The sequence below is a fragment of the Alosa alosa genome, chromosome 20, assembly GCF_017589495.1.
Source record: "Alosa alosa isolate M-15738 ecotype Scorff River chromosome 20, AALO_Geno_1.1, whole genome shotgun sequence".
Classification (NCBI taxonomy): domain Eukaryota; kingdom Metazoa; phylum Chordata; class Actinopteri; order Clupeiformes; family Clupeidae; genus Alosa; species Alosa alosa.
In genome coordinates, this window is record NC_063208.1 from 14,809,828 (window position 1) to 14,826,378 (window position 16,551).

The 16,551-nt window shown below is 40.8% G+C and overlaps 3 protein-coding genes across 6 annotated transcripts in view; 2 read left to right on the forward strand and 1 right to left on the reverse strand.

Annotated features, from left to right (window-relative positions):
- The first annotated feature begins 2,121 nt into the window (after positions 1–2,121).
- efcab1 (EF-hand calcium binding domain 1) lies at positions 2,122–4,641 on the forward strand. Its single transcript, XM_048230067.1, has 6 exons — positions 2,122–2,268; positions 3,105–3,260; positions 3,527–3,631; positions 3,767–3,918; positions 4,248–4,352; positions 4,453–4,641. The coding sequence occupies exons 1-6, from the start codon at positions 2,193–2,195 to the stop codon at positions 4,501–4,503; spliced, it is 645 nt and encodes a 214-aa protein (XP_048086024.1). The 5' UTR covers positions 2,122–2,192; the 3' UTR covers positions 4,504–4,641.
- Positions 4,575–6,580, reverse strand: rbm48 (RNA binding motif protein 48). Its single transcript, XM_048230065.1, has 5 exons — positions 6,411–6,580; positions 6,065–6,255; positions 5,841–5,986; positions 5,200–5,747; positions 4,575–4,727 (listed from the first exon to the last, which is right to left on the reverse strand). The coding sequence occupies exons 1-5, from the start codon at positions 6,537–6,539 to the stop codon at positions 4,656–4,658; spliced, it is 1,086 nt and encodes a 361-aa protein (XP_048086022.1). The 5' UTR covers positions 6,540–6,580; the 3' UTR covers positions 4,575–4,655.
- Positions 6,581–6,701: 121 nt separating this feature from the next.
- The window catches only part of pex1 (peroxisomal biogenesis factor 1), an 11,768-nt gene continuing 1,918 nt past the window's right edge, over positions 6,702–16,551 (forward strand). The window contains exons 1-21 of one of the 4 annotated variants that reach the window (XM_048230061.1): positions 6,702–7,047; positions 7,195–7,341; positions 7,465–7,548; positions 7,693–7,807; positions 7,932–8,620; positions 8,723–8,842; positions 9,109–9,232; positions 9,502–9,605; positions 9,785–9,876; positions 10,432–10,564; positions 10,775–10,871; positions 10,991–11,161; positions 11,400–11,554; positions 11,759–11,963; positions 12,076–12,242; positions 12,597–12,731; positions 13,539–13,603; positions 14,387–14,529; positions 15,033–15,136; positions 15,368–15,562; positions 15,879–16,112. In XM_048230061.1, coding sequence (XP_048086018.1) covers positions 6,940–7,047; positions 7,195–7,341; positions 7,465–7,548; positions 7,693–7,807; positions 7,932–8,620; positions 8,723–8,842; positions 9,109–9,232; positions 9,502–9,605; positions 9,785–9,876; positions 10,432–10,564; positions 10,775–10,871; positions 10,991–11,161; positions 11,400–11,554; positions 11,759–11,963; positions 12,076–12,242; positions 12,597–12,731; positions 13,539–13,603; positions 14,387–14,529; positions 15,033–15,136; positions 15,368–15,562; positions 15,879–16,112 — 3,387 coding nt within the window. In that variant the 5' untranslated portion in view covers positions 6,702–6,939. The remainder of the gene's footprint in view (positions 7,048–7,194; positions 7,342–7,464; positions 7,549–7,692; positions 7,808–7,931; positions 8,621–8,722; positions 8,843–9,108; positions 9,233–9,501; positions 9,606–9,784; positions 9,877–10,431; positions 10,565–10,774; positions 10,872–10,990; positions 11,162–11,399; positions 11,555–11,758; positions 11,964–12,075; positions 12,243–12,596; positions 12,732–13,538; positions 13,604–14,386; positions 14,530–15,032; positions 15,137–15,367; positions 15,563–15,878; positions 16,113–16,551) is intronic. The other 3 variants (XM_048230063.1, XM_048230062.1, XM_048230064.1) reach the window with 3 other exon arrangements.

Consider the following 16,551-nt stretch of genomic DNA (forward strand, 5'->3'; position numbering starts at 1 on the left):
CAATTTTCAGCCAAACCAGAAAAAGCTCATATGGCGTGACTGTCCCAGTCACATTTCACAAATTTTGATTTTGAATAAAAACAAGAAAATGAATTAATTTTCTGTTTATTCAATCATATATTGATAACCCAGATGCCTATGTGTGTCTCTGCTTGACTAAAAGTTCAGGCATAACATTGTGAAGCCACCCTTAACTAAAACACTTTGTCCCAGAAATGGATATCATAGTGTGACGCCATATTACTTTTTTTAAATGGGCAATTGTTTGGAGACCTTTGGGGAGTAGGGGTCCTCCTTCTTTCAGGAGGAAGAACAACACCTCAGAAGGACACTGAAAGTTACAAGGTGAGTTTTCTCTCTTCATGTTTTCAAAAAAATCAAGTATATCCAGCACTCCTGCTTCAGTTCCCTTTTGCATTGTCTTTTGGTGTGACGCATTTTACGCAACAATGCCCAAATAAAATTACTTTTCAGTCAGTATTACCTTTAAAACTATATTGTCATATTGCAGTTAGCATGTTTTTAGGATGTTAGCACATTGCTTACACGTCATGCTAAGTACATGAAACCTCATATGGTGTGACCCCATATCATATAGTGTGACCGGGTTTTCTCGTCACACCATATGATTTATTTGTCACACTGTATGATAGAAACTGCATTTTCCTGCATAAATAATGTTTTTTCATACATATGTTTAACTCATAATTAAGTATAATATATATGTTGACATATTTAACATGATTTAACATGTATTATTTAAGATGTGCAACTATTGCATGTATTGCGAATCACACACACATAAAACACAGAAATCACCCCCACACACACTCACTCACTAACTCTACAGCCTTGGATACAAAACATACATACAGTATTTGACATTCTAAATATCAATAGTAGTAAAAAAAACAGTAATATTAATGTTGTCTTTAGCACTATAAGTAATTGCAACAATTTAATCTGATTATAATGCAGGAAAACGTTTTAAATTATCTGAATAAATTGTTGAATTTGTCTTTTAACAGATATAAAGAGAATAAACTCAAAGGGGAACTACAAACATTCAGATTGAAGCCCACCATTGAGAAGAGAAAAACTCCAAGCGCTATACAATATTTGGTGGCATTCTGTTTTGCATAGTTGTGATTTCTGAAAGTGAACCTTTACATGATATACCTGTCTTAAACTGTCTTTTGTTGCTTGTGAAATGCATATAATACACATTTTTGTATTAACAGATTGTTTTGTGGTGTTATTTATCATATGGCGTGACACCATATCATTTGGTGTGACATCAAGAAATTATGAAAATAAAAAGGCTTTTGGGGTCTAAATCATACAAATCTCAATGGAACAGATAGAAAATAGGGTCAGCAAAAGTCACAAGCATTTTCTTTCTTTTATATCAAGGTATGTCAAAATGAATATGACGTTTATTGAAAGATTGAGGACATATGCCTTACTCTGTGTATTGATGAAGAAATATACTGTAAAATGTAATAAATTTGCACAAGGAAATGCTAGATCTTGATGAAGTAATGATAGAAGATTATAATACATTGCTCACATTAAAAACAAAATACCCTATTATAATTTTACAAACAATAACTTTCATGTCACACCATATGACAATTTTAGTTACTACCACAACTAATTAGTAGATAAATATGAATTTCAACACAAAATCTAAAAGACCATACATATTTTTGGGAATGGAAGGGTCAGTACAACAGGACTAAGTGATTTCCATGCCTAAAATCTGAACTTTCTTTTGCAAAAACTTTTTTTCGGCCTAAAACGTCAACAACCCTAATGCGCTGTTTATTGAAAATCATAAGTGAATTTTAAAACTGCTAAGAATTAACATAGTCTAAGTCTAGGATGCATAAACATGCATTAAGCCCAAATTGTAATTAGAGATGCACAATCTAGATCAATTTGTTGCTTGCAAACACTATTTTTTTCTGTAGGGTGCGCTTTTTTTGCCAAAGAGTAGACAATATAACCTTTTGCCACATTACTTGCAGTCAGCCAGACCCATAGACTGTACAGTCTATGGCCAGACCTCTATCGGGCCTCGACTACTTTCCCTAGACATGATCTGTTGCTATAGCAACGTGTACACAGTAGACCCTACATCACTTTGTAGAATTTCTTTTGTAAAAGTTGAACAAAAACTGCTAGTTACAATGTCAGAAATGTCTGCCATGAACAGGAAATTAATTCAGAATCTCGCTGAAACGCTCTCCAAGCAAGTGAAACGCTGTAAGTAAGTCATTTCGGTCAGATTTAAATAGTGTTTCCTTGTAACGTTAGATGAGCATTAGATAGGTTTTGCAATGCATAACGTTAGCCTAGCTACATTTTGGTCGCAGTCAACTAGGCTAGAAGCTACACAGGAAACCATAGCATAGATAAGCAATGTTGTTGTTTTGGGCTATTACAAAATATATTTATGCTCATTCAAAATGTTAAGTGCAGACTATTCTATTATGTGCCAAAAGTTTGACAACCTTGATCTATGAATAATGAGTGCCTAACTTCCAATTGGCTACATTTCTATTCAGCTGAAAGTTTAACCTAGGCCCTTTTTGTCGAACTGAGTTCTTTAGTTAACATTTCTATTTTGGACTTTAGTAACTGCGTTTACAGATTCATCAGATTACAACATTATACTCATCGAATGAAATAAGCATCCAGGCCAGATTAATCTCTTGATAAGTGAACTGTCAAGTGAAACTGGGATAATTCCTTCGGTTTCTGTAAATAATAATACAAATAATAATAATAATAATATAATAATAATTTAATAATATTAATAATCTATAATAATAATAAATTACACCCTTTCTTGAACTGTAAACCACCATTTAGCATCAGTAACTCATATTTCATGGGTTGGCGATGGAATGCAGGATGATGATAGAAACAATTCTATAAGATGATTAAATTTGTTAGGCTAGACTTAATCATATTCACAAATAATTTGATCAAATGAGTTGTGATGCAATAAGGATGTTTTTAAAGGAAGACTGAGCTATGACCATGACTTACTTCTAACAACTTTTTTCTTCCTGCCTTTTTTTGTGTTGTTGTTGCAGTTAACAAGACAGAAGCAGAATGTCTGATCAGACTGTTCAATGGTCTGATTGGAGACCAAACTGAAAGGCGAGTAGGAAATGGACTGGATCGAGGCAAATTCAGGAACGTACTCCACAAAACATTTGGCATGACTGACGACATGATCATGGACAGAGGTAGGCTACATATTAGAATGACCGAATTAACACCAAAATCGGATCAGTTAGTCAAGGCCAGATAAGCCTATAGCTAATTTGAAATAGGCTGCGTGCAATTATGTGCTAAATATGAGCAAAGACAACCAGATGTGCTCTTTCTCCAAATCTATCCAGTCTTTGATAGTATTCATGGATTTTCAAAGATTTATGCTTGACTTTCAATAAATGTGTAGACTATGAATTGTCCTGTATTTAATTAATAAAGCCTCCTTTTCTTTGAATAGTCTTCCGAGCATTTGACAAGGACAATGACAGTTACGTCAGTGTCAAAGAATGGATTGAGGGATTGTCCGTCTTTCTACGTGGCACCCTGGATGAAAAAATTAAATGTAAGTTCAAATGGCTTTGACATGTTTCAGCAACCAAGTAACTATCATTAGCATTGACAAGTTTCAGCACAAGTGATCACCATTTCACTGCATACTGTTTTCACACACTGCATATATTTTCTGTTAAATTCTTAGATTGCTTTGATGTTTATGATCTCAATGGTGATGGATACATTTCACGAGAGGAGATGTTTCACATGCTTAAAAACAGCTTAATTAGACAACCAACAGAGGAAGACCCTGATGAAGGAATCAAGGACCTAGTCGAGATCACTGTCAAGAAAATGGCAAGTCAAATGCATACTAAACCAAATCTTCTGTCAAATAACCAAATTTGATAAAGTGTCATAAACGCTTAAGTCTTTGAGCCCTAATTTGAATGATGGGTTAAAAAGTCTAAAGCCTAACTAAAGCAAATTTGATAACAAAGCAAAATCAATTTTTATAATTTAAAGGCATGGGCCAACTGCATTAAGGAGTCAGCTCAGTGGTCCCACCTGCCACATGATAGCTATATGTCATGTGCAAGGACTTTGCTTGTTGACTTTGCCCAACATTTAAATGAGGGCCCTTTATGTGGCAAAAATGTGTCGCTAAATGAAACTTTCACCTATAGGACCGTGACCATGACGGCAGACTGTCCTTTGCAGACTTTGACAAGGCAGTGAGAGAGGAAAACTTACTCTTAGAAGCTTTTGGAACATGTCTCCCAGATGCAAAGGTAATCTTATTCAGACTCATGAATGCATTTACTATAAAGCTTTAATGCCTGTAAATAAATAAATAAATAAATAAATGCTTTTTTTCCCTTTTTTATGCAGAGTATACAGGCATTTGAGCAGCATGCATTCCAGGAACCTCTTGAACACTGACAACATATTTTTGTATCTGAAATTGATGTACTGAATGTCATGGCAATTATACAAGCACACAATTAAAGTGATTTATTTTTCAACACGTTTATTTTATTACAACAACATTAAACTTTGCTGGATTCCAGCAGAAATAGAGAGGAATGGTGTGGTTAAATTCTTCGCCTTGGCTTAGCAGTAACTGCCTTTTTCTCTGGTGGCTTTAGTTCTGGAACTGAGGCAATCTGAAACAGAAGGAAATACATTTGCCATCACTAAAGTGGCTATGCCTCCAGATGTGAGAAAACAAAATGTCTCCCTTATTTGACCAATTTGTTATTTGGTTGCACAAACCTGCATAAGTCAGAATAGAGTGATTATCATTGCTCTGCGAATCGGAATCTTCTGGTTGGATACATACATTACTATACTACCAAATAATTGGGCTACAAAACAGGATTCATTTTTTGTAGACAGTGACTATGCATGGTATAATGAAGAGGTCTATTAATGATCGACAGTAATAACAGCTCATAGGACGCAGCAATGAATCTTGTCTTCACCACCTTGCAGCTATATAATAACTGTACTCTCACATGAAGTTGGTCAACCACACATTTTGCAATTTCACTTTAACAAACTATAAACCTACTTTCAATCATATATATTATCAACATTATATTGCATGTCTCTAATATAGCAATGCAATTCTCTTACCGTCGACATTGTGGTCCTTATTATGTTGGCTGTAATGTTTAAAGAAGCATCTTGTAAGTCTGTCTTTGGCATTTCCGGTAACTGGGGTCCGATAATACGTCCACCTTCATCACTGATACCCATTAATGACTGACTGATTGTCATCTCTGCTTTGCGTTTCCTACTGTCTAAGTGAGTAGGTCTTGGTAAAAATCGTACATGTGAAGATGCTTTCTTGATCGGTCTGCTGTTTGTCTCCCGTTCTCGTTGAGCCACATGGAGTTTAGGGTCTTTGCTGGGATCAATGTAGTGGTGCAAGGAGCCCATTTTGTCCTCTGTGGGTAACTCCCTCCCCTGCTGCAATTGACCAGAATATGGCGGGTAGCACAGGAGCTTCTCTTGAGGGGGCAAAGGAAGCAAAGGAAATCCTTGGTAATGGTCTCTGTAGCTTGAACTCCTCTCCTTTGGAACATTCTGTGATACCGGCTCTTCACATGTCTCCTGTGAATCGGTCCTTCCTGGTGTAGCAAGTGGCCTGCTCTCTTCACTTTTTGGCTCACGTTCCTTTTCTGCAAAGAGAGAACAGAGACTTAATAGTGACATTTAAGGTATCAGAGATGTCTATGTACTTAGAAGGATGCAACGCAAACTGTCTGTGTTACCTTTGCTTTGAGCCACTCTGTTCACGTATCTCCTTCTGTCCTGTAATTTCTGCCTGGTATCCTCCACAGTCTCATACTCAGGAGCGTAACACACGTGCAGTAACCCTCCATAAAAGCTCTTCTCATCAGTGTTTCGTTTAGCTGCCCTGAGAGAGAAACAACTGACGTGATTACAAAACTGCATGGCTTGGAGCTGCACAAAAGCTTTCGAAAGTCCCGCTCACCTCGCACTTGTGAGCTTTTGAAATTTGAAGAGAAACACTTCAGTGAACTCTTCGGCAGGATATTCGTCAAGCACACGATACTCTTCTATAGCTCCATACAGCGCGAGAAGCTGCACCAACTCTGTCATCACACCAATCGCTGGCACCCCTTGCACCAGTAAGTAGCGGGATTCAAGATTGATAGTGTATACCTAGATAAAGAGACAAATATGAACGGTTTCAATAATAGACGTTCGAACGTTTGTCAATATTAGCAAGGCAGCTAGCCAGCCTACACTATATCTCTCTGCTCGCTTTATTTTCAAACAAGCTGCTTAGCTTTCTGTGGTGATATATATACACTCACCTTCACAGCCTTCGGTCTCCTTCCATCTCTGTACTTTGGTCGTGTGTGACAAACAGATTGTTGTTCATGGTGTTTATACACTTTCGGACCGTCCCAAACTGAAACCTGCTTGGAGGAGGAGGTCGCCATGTTTTCTCAACAACAACAATACCCATAGACCGGAAATAGTGTGAACTAATCAAACAAGATGTGCGCGATTTTTATCCTCCAATCAACAGCAGAGTTGTATAGCAGATGGCAGTGTTAACCTTAGATGTTTAAGTTAATAATATTAATTGTGTAATACTAATGCAAAGTAATGACAACGATTAGATAAAATAGCTGAGAGAAAATATGTTGTCGTTTTAAATGAATATCGATGATGTAAAGAACATGTGCGATTGAGAATGACTGCCGCGGTCTTCATCAAGCTGTCATTCTTCGGACCATGCTACTATTAGGCTAACTGGAAACATCAGCTAGGAAATCCAAACCACTAACTTCATATATTTATGGAAATCATAGTGAAACTTCAGCATCAAGCGAAGTAATGTTGGGCAGTCATGGGATTCAACCCGTCACAGTGGTATTTAACAACGCGAAAAACTGTTTCCTGCATTTGCCACCGAATTTGATCACAAAACTATCATTGCTTGAGGTAACGTTAACTGCTACAAACATCAAGTTGTCATTTGTTTACTTAGTAAAACAATTCCTTTTCCTTGAATTAACGCAAAGTAACACAAAGTATCAAACGATACACACAAGTCCACCTTATGTTATTGCACCATCTCATTACTCAAAGCAGAATCAGATCCTAGAGCTGTCCTGGGATGGCAGTCCCCCCGTTTTTATTAGCTGGACAAGGGGCAGACACACGACAGCACAAGACAATCCTGTCGAGCTAAGTCGTCAACTGGCGGAGAAACTTGGACTTAAAGAGGGAGAGCAGGTAACTTGGAACTTACTACCAAAGAGATTTCAACTTGCAGATTTGTGTGTCTGCAGAATAGTCTTACCCTGACACGTTACCCTTATTCCTCCATCATTTGGAAACTCTATGTTGGTCTTCTAGGGTTTTCTGCGACCTTGTCAAAATGTGCAGTCGGTGCATCAGGTGTTTGTGGAGCCGCTTTCCTCGGATGACTGGGAAATCCTGGTAGGTATACCGTTTCAGTGTGTCAGGTGTTCATGCGCCTCAGAAATCACAAGTATTGTGTTTCTGATTTTGAAAATGTCTTCTTAATAATACGTAGGCTATATATAGTTCCAATTTTGTTTTGTGAATGACTTTTTTATGTAGGAGCTTCACAGTATGGCACTGGAACACCAGTTGCTTGATCAGATCCGAGTGGTGTATGAAGATGCTGTTTTTCCTGTGTGGGTGGACCAGCGAATGCTTATATACATCAAAATAGGTTTGTATATTGAGAGTTATTGTGTTATTGAGTTTGAATAATGTGCACCATGTACTGTATGTGTGTCAAGAATCTGGTTCTTGGAGACATGCTTGAAAGCTTCTTATTCCTTTTTCTTTATCAGCCTCCTTGTCACCAAGTGTGCCTTATGGTCGACTGGAGCAGTTCACAGAGTTGATGGTCTCTCCCAAAATGAGGAGTGGAGAACATGGAACCCCTATGGGGTCAGCACACCTGAACCCAAGCCATAGTCTCCACACACCTCATCAAACCTCTGATCAGTTCACCTCCACAGGCAGCATATCTCAAGAGTCTCCAGGTGACCAGCTGGACGTTAGCCAGAGCCACCTGAACCAGCAGCAGTGGGGTGGAATAGCAGATTTTAAAAGCCTGTTGAGATACGTGTTCACAGGGGGCTGTGATGCTAAGGACGCTCCACCTGTTCCCACGATCCTCACTGTCTTCAGTGACTGTGTGTTGAGAGTGTGCAGAACTCCTCCTCGTTTTGCCAGTCACCTGGGTGCCATTTACGGTGAGGTCCACATGTTGCCGTTGGCCCAGCACGAGGTGCAGTACCTCAGCAGTAGACAGCCTGAAATAACGTATGGGAAACTCTCCAAGGTGGCCTCTCCAAAGGAAGCAAGAGAGAAGGCCAAGCAGGCCATGGAAAAGAGCAAGAGCGAAGTCAAATCCAGTGGGGATGTGGAGGATCAGGACACTGATTTGGTTCTGGTCAGGGTGAAGTGTCACCTTGGAGACCTTGATGACCAGGTGTCCTTTCAAAGGGGGGAGCTCCACAGTGGGAGGTTGTGGGTGAGTTGTGAGCACATTTCTTATCCCCCTAACTTGTAGAGGAAGACTGCAGTGACCATTTCCCTCTCAATCATGCACTTGAATATGCTTTATTCACTTCAGATTCCAAAGGCTTTGAGGAGCAGGTTGAAAATAGACCTCCATTCAGCTGTGCGATTGAGGCCTGTGAAGTCAACTCCAAGAGTGGCCTTATCTGTCAGGTTGCAGCCAGTACAGGCAATGGTAATATTTTCTCCTATCACACAGATTTACTGTTAATGGTCATCATTGGTCATTGATGGTCATTTAATAAAAACATGGCATTTTCAAGGACTAATGTGGAATCAGAACAAGAAAGAAGTTTTATGTGCCGAAAAAGTAAAATAATTGACCTGTGACCCTTCCTTGTCACTGTAGTATTGGTAAATGTTTTCTTCTCCATGTTTATTCAGGTGTACAAGAATGTTGCGTCTTTTTTCACTCACTTGCATTTTATGCCCTTTTTGCAGCCCCAGACTGTGGGAGAGGAGGAGGTCCGCACTGGCTTCCTGGAGTGGCTGCACTCCCAGAGCCACCAGCCGCTGGCCTGCCTGACCAGTCGCTCCAGCTTCATCCTCCTGCCAAACGGAGAAGGTGCGTCCTTCAGACTAGCACATTCTGCCTCCTCACAAAGTAAACAACATTAACAGGAAAATAACACTGAATGTGCCATATGATTTGACGTGAGAACAAATCATATATAATAGAGCTTTGTCTTACATATGACCTGATGCCTAACTTGTGTCTGTGGCTGCACTCCCAGAGCCAAGGCGGGGAAATTTGCAGTGTTACAGCAGCAAATAATGCAATAACAAGAAGCTTAAAAAAACAATAAAATAAAATATTTTACTGTGTTTCCTCAGGAAAGTCAGAGTTTGCCTTGGCTGTGTTGAAACCAGAGCCCTCTGAGAAGCATACAGATGAGCTTTTCCTATTAACAAGTTTACTTCAAAAGAAAGATATACAGGTATTACACTTCCTGGTACCTGGTTTTTCTCTGTAATCGCTACAGGTTGTAATTACATTTGTTAATGGTTTGGGTTCAGGTGCTTCATTTTAACAATACTTTGTAAAGTAATTGATTGATCATTATTTAATTAATTGGTAATAATCAACATTGATTGATGCTCTAATGTTCTCATCTAGGTCGTCCTAGAGCCAGTGAGTCCAGGCTCGTCTGATCCTGTGAAGGATTCAGAGGAAATTCATGAGGATTTCCCCTCCCTCAGTTGTCTTGGGTAAGAAAGAATATCACCACCATAGCCACAACTTTATTTTTAGGGACTGAAAATAACTATATTCACCCGCTGATAAAACAGGCAGCCCTTGGCACATTGAATGCAATGGTATACAAAGCTAAAATAAAACCAATGAATCATCTCCCCTCTGGTAAAGGAATAGCACTGAATGCCGAGTTACAAATTCTGAATCTGCCTTGATAATTATTCTACTTTGTCTTTTATTACTTTTTTACTACTTTTGCCTTTGTTTTTTTGCTTACTAATTATTCTTTATTTTTAAATTATTTTACCTTGTGTTTTATGTTTTCTTTCTATTTCTTTTTATAATGATCTTTACCTTTTAACTATTCTTTGACTATTTTGCCCTTCTATGCTTTTACTTGTTATTATTGTTTGGTTTTGTTTATGTAAAGCACATTGAATGACCTCTGTGTATGAAATGCGCTATATAAATAAAACTTGACTTGACTTGACTTGAATGCTTAACTCACTGATTGAATAGTGTTTACTCACGGTTGTCTTGCTGTGGTTGTCTCCTCCTCTCTTGAACAGGGCTGTGGCTGAGATGAGCGCGTTGGCGTTTGAGCACCTCTCGCACAGCCTGATGGGAGGCCTGCTGTCCCGGGAGCTGGTGGCCTCTGGGGTTGGGCTGCGGAGTGGAGCCCTGCTCATCACCGGAGCCAAGGTAACCTTTGACCTCTGACATCAGAGATTAGTGTTTTTCTTAGCATCAGCATTCACCACACTGAAAGGTATTTGTTAAATATATTTTAAGAAATATATGACATGCCCATGTATGTGTCCATTTGGAGTTAAGTTGGAGTCCATTAGTCCATATGGAGTTGGAGTCCATTAGTGAAATCTCACTAAAAATGTTTCATTTTTCAATCTACAGGGAAGTGGAAAGTCTTCTTTATCCAAAGCACTCTGCCGGAAAGCTGTAGATGACTTAGATGCTCACATTGAAGTAGTGGATTGTAAGATGTTGAAAGGTCAGGCATTTATTAATTTCTTCTGTGATTAATCTGTAATCTGTTCAACGGTTTTAACATGGGTGTTTGATCTATGACATTGGATCTATAAAATGTAATGTCTTTCTCCGTCCACTCAGGAAAGCGAGCTGAGACTGTTAGACAAAGGCTGGAGGAGATTTTTGAGCAGGCAGTGTGGAGACAGCCCTCAGTGGTCCTCTTGGATGATCTAGACCTGCTGTCTGCGGCTGCTGCTTCTCCAGAGCACGAGCATGGCCCAGAGGCTTTGCTACATCTGCACATCGCCCAAAGTATGACTATATTTATTTAGAAAAACACAACACGTTTATATCAATTCTGACCCCTTGTATGAGAAAGTTATTTTATTATTAGAATCACTGGCAAATGGACATTCATTTTTTCAGACCTTGGACACTACAGGGATATTCACACTCATTATCATTACTGTACTTACACTCTACTCACTATTACTGCTGTTCTAGCCAGGTCTGAATAAGAGAATGCCCAACTCTGTGTATTGTCTCACAGGTCTGAAAGATGTTGTGGATGATGTTATTGAGCGGGGCAGTCTGGTTGCCCTGGTTGTCACTGCCCAGAGTGAGGACTCCTTGCACCCATCCCTCAGAGAGGTGCAGGGCACCCACTTCTTCCAGAGCTTTGCCCACATCCAGAGCCCAGATCAGGTAACCCAAAAGACTACACTTCCCATAATTCAACATTAATTAAAATGGCATTCTAAAACCTGTAATATTGTCATGAATAGATTTATAGTACTAGCAAGTGTTTGGCTATGCTTACTATTTTATAGTTGTTTTGGATAAAAGCTAATGCTAATGCTAATGCTATGTACCTATAACCATAACCAAATGAAACCTCCTTTCTTTCAGGCCCAGAGAGTGGAGATCTTGAGGTCTCTCATGCTCAGTAAGAGCAGCCTGTGTCCGGACTGCCTCGAGACGCTTGACCTTGAGGCTGTGGCCAAGCAGACAGAGGGCTATCTGCCAAGGGACCTGTCTCTGTTGCTGGAGAGGGCAGTGCATGCCAGCGTGGTCAACAACAAGGGCTACAGCAGTGCACTGGATAAACCTGGAGGTGCTGAGTACTCTTCGAATAGACTGATTTTGCATAGCACAGCACTCTTCTCACAAGCATTACCCCCCATATATTACTTCTGACTGTCCTGTTCCCTTGCCTGACTTGATAGACCTGCGAGTGACCTGGCCAGACTTTGTGCACGCTCTAAGGGACTTCATTCCCCCTTCGCTGTGGAGTGCTCAGCTCCAGTCTCCTGGTGTGGCTGGCATGGAGAGCGTGGGGGGACTGAGTCAGGCACGCCAGATGCTGATGGACACCATCCTACTGCCCGCCAAGGTAGGAGAAGTCCGCACGACCGAGTGGGCTATCAAAACCGCTTGCGTGATAACCTAGTGATGTTTTTTAAAAAAAGCAACATTTTGTAAATTGTTTTCTAGAAGTGTTTTGTGGCAAGTCTGTTGTGGCAAGCTACACCAAAACACCAAAAACAACAATATAAGTTCTAGATCAGCTTAAATGGAGAATGTAATTTGTTGTGGATAATGTGTACGTTGTAGTTGAAAACATCACAAACACACACCCTTCTGATTTAGACTCACCTAAGGTCTCATCATCTTTCTGCAGTTTCTCACCTCTCTCTCTCTCTCTCTCTCTCTCTCTCTCTCTTTCTCTGTCTATCTATGTCTCCAGTACCCAATCCTGTTCTCCAAGCTGCCAATCCGCCAGCGCACAGGGCTGCTTCTGTATGGAGCGCCAGGCACAGGCAAGACCCTTTTGGCTGGAGCCGTGGCCAAAGAGAGTGGCATGAACTTCATTAGCATTAAGGTAACTCACTGGGCTTCAGAGCAGAACCTGCCACGGTTTACACTAGAGCAATTACTGAAGTAAAAGTTGTGGACTTCCTTGGATACGTTGTTATGGTATTCTTTTGGGACAGACATTTGTCGGTCTTCAGAGTGCTGCAGAATGTTCCATTCACATGAATGGGCCTTCCCAAAGTTTGGAGGTCCCTTAAATCTGTATAATGACCACTGCACGTATACTGTAAAATGACGGCTGTCAATGGCAACGAGTTTTGTGATTCTGATTCACGTCTTTCATATCATTCCGCAAGTATCATCTTTTCAGTAAATATTTTACCATCGTCAGGTTAAAGCATTTTCATTGTCAGTAACTAGAAACCTCAACTTAAGAGTAAAACAAGATACATCAAAGTAGCTTTTACACCACAGTGCTTTAAAGAGTAAAAGCAGAAACCTGTATGATAGTCAGAATATATTTCTTTGAGTTTGTATTCATAAAAGTGGCTGTTATGAACCTCATCAGCATTTACAGTAAAGCGCACCTGGCTTCACCACTCAGACCATTTCTGTGGCTTTTTCTGATCTGCTGCACTGCAGGGGGGAAGGCAGTCGCCAAATAAAGGCGAGATAGAAGAGCCATGATGAATGGATTCATTTGCCACCTGGCACCGTTAATATCAACGAAATGTAATTGCGTTTGGGTGGGAGAGTTTATGATAACTCCATGGCGCACAAAGCTATAATCTGCTCAAGGTGTTTTTATGAACTAACTCTCTTTCTCTCCCTCTCTCTCTCTCTTTCGTTCTCTCTCCCCCTCTGACTTGGACAGGGTCCTGAACTTCTCAGTAAGTACATAGGAGCAAGCGAGCAGGCCGTCCGGGATGTGTTTCAAAGGTCAGTCTGCTCTTTTATGCACTGAGAGCTTGCTCTCTCCCCTGTCCTTGACTGCGAGACTGTGTGTGATTTAGATACTCGGTCCCTTCACTTGTTTATTTCTGCCTTAATGGCCGTTCACACCAAGAATGTTAACTTTAATGATAACGGCAAAAAGGTATTGATCTAGCTCATTTAAATGGCAACGTCCACACATAAACTGTAACAATAACGACATAAAGAACGATATAAATCACGGCCACTTTTATGGTCGTGGTTATGGTTATGGTATTTAGCAGACGCTTTTGTGCAAAGCGATACAAATAACAATAATACAAAGTTAAATTTAATAGTAAACAATTTAAAAAGTTGGTAAGACTACATTGAGGAGAATATCAACAATAATAAGCAACAATGTCAATAATAAACTAAGTGCATGTTGAACAGATATGCCTTTAGTTTAGACCCCTCTTGAAAGGCCCAAAACTACTGTATCACAGGAACGGAGAGCACTGGGCAACTCATTCCACCAACAAGGAACCACTGTGTTAAAGGATCTTGAATCTGACTTTTAGTTATCGTTATAATTATCTGTAACTGTAGACTTTGAAACTTTGAGTAAGTTTTAAAAGATGAGTAACGTTACAGTGTAATCTTATCAGTGGAGATACTGTATGGTACGAGAGCCCATGACTGTGGTATCCCCTTGGCCATGTGTGAGGTTTGGGTTGTGTGAGAGCAGAGGAGGAGGGAGGAGTCAGACCCTGATGGCTGATCGCACAACGTTGTCCTTGCCTCTTACAGAGCCCAGGCCGCCAAGCCATGCATCCTCTTCTTCGACGAGTTTGACTCGCTGGCCCCCCGCCGAGGCCATGACAGCACGGGGGTCACCGACCGCGTGGTCAACCAGCTGCTCACACAGCTGGACGGAGTGGAGGGTCTGGAGGGTATGGATGACTACGCATACGTGTTTACACACATACCCGTCATATTGTTTACATACACAGGCATACACACATACTGTATGTTGCACACACAAGCATGTACTTATCCACAAAGAATCTATGCTTTCAAATAGCTTATGTTAATGAGTGTAGGGATTAACGTTTGATGTGTAGGAGTTTTCAAGAGAGTAATCTAAGACCACACCAGCTAGTACAGTATAACATAGAGTGGGGTGGTCATAAAGTATACTCTAAAGTGAATTATGAACATACTCGTTGCTATACTTTTTGTAAGCTGTTAGTGTAAGGGCTCTTTACAAATTTAAGTGGACTGAGAGATTTTCAATTTAATTAATTTTTTTAATGGCGTCTCAAGGCAATTTGCAGAGCCTATGGAACTTGGATCACCATATTCCTTTAGTGTATATCCTCCATAATCCTGATCCTCATATTCTAATATAAAATTGCTTGGATTGTGCCACTTACAACCTGTGTTCTGACTGCAGGTGTGTACGTGTTGGCTGCCACCAGTCGTCCTGACCTGATTGACCCAGCCCTGCTAAGACCAGGGCGCTTAGATAAATCCCTATACTGTCCTCCACCGGACCAGGTCAGTGTCCACCAAGCACAAACTAATGCAGGTTTATTTGTTTATTTTGTATGATAGATCAGACAAAGTGGTTGAGGTTACGGTCACCTGCTGCAATTCTTGTGTTCCTCATTACATAACCTTTTGTATGGTTGCTATAACCATATTTATTCTACAAGTCTTCTATACGTCAAAGCTTGCTTATAAAGTTGTGATTGAAAGACCTCTGTGTGGTGGTGGTGTTGGTTCCAGGAGGCCCGTTTGGAGATCCTCCGGGCTCTGACGCGAGCGCTGCCGATGGCCGCGGACACGGACCTGGAGGAACTGGCGACAGCGACGGACTTGTTCACGGGGGCTGACCTGAAGGCTCTTCTGTACAATGCCCAACTGGAGGCCATCCATTCCAGTCCTGGGGCCAGCCTACTGCATGTGAGCCCCCAGAACTGGGTATAACACACTGTCTAGATAGATGGATGGATGGATGTATGAATGGACAAATTGATGGACAGATGGATGGATGGATGGATGGATGGATGGATGGACGGACCGACGGATAGATGGATGTATTATTGATCTCGAGGGAAATTTAGGTGTCCAGTATATATAACACATGCCAAAACCATGCACACACACACACACACACACACACACACACACACACACACACACACACATGCACACACCCACCCACACACACACACGCACACACCCACCCACACACACACACACACATTCTTTTCTCACCCCCTCTGTTCCCCACTAGGAGCTGGGCTCGGGGTCAGACAGTGACGGCAGCCTCTCCTCCATGATCTTCCTGAACCACAGTAGCGGGTCAGACGACTCGGCCGGAGAGGGCGATGGCGTGCTGGACCCACCTGTGGTCCTGCTCGACCCCAGCGGCGACATGCCCCCTGAGGTACCCCGCCCCAACATGTGGAGGCTCTACTTTGGCAGCTCCTACGAGTCTGAACTGGACAATCCGTCCCCACCGGACCTGGTCAGTCACAACCTCTTTATTTGTCTATTTTTGTTTAGATCGATTACTTATGTACTTGTTATCTTTTTTGTGGCCCAGACATGTGTTGATTGACATGTGTTTGCTGGGTCTCTATCTCTAAAGTTAATAATGTACTTACTTTGCCCTGAAGACATTTAATTACAGTTTTATTCTTCTGCTGTTAAATGTTGAAGTTTTAAATAGATCTGAAGAAGTATTTGGATGCAGGTTGCATTGTTCTACACTGAAAGAAGACACATTTCTCTTGGCAATCTCACAAGTTGTTTACTAAAAGCAGAGCATCTGCATTATTGATTCAGTCTATCTTAGATCAGTGTTGTACAAGAATGCATTTGTAGCCCTGCGAGTCTGCAAGACTCACAAACACAAACAGCATTGTTCTCCTTCGTCCACTTCTCTCATACCTCATACCCACCTT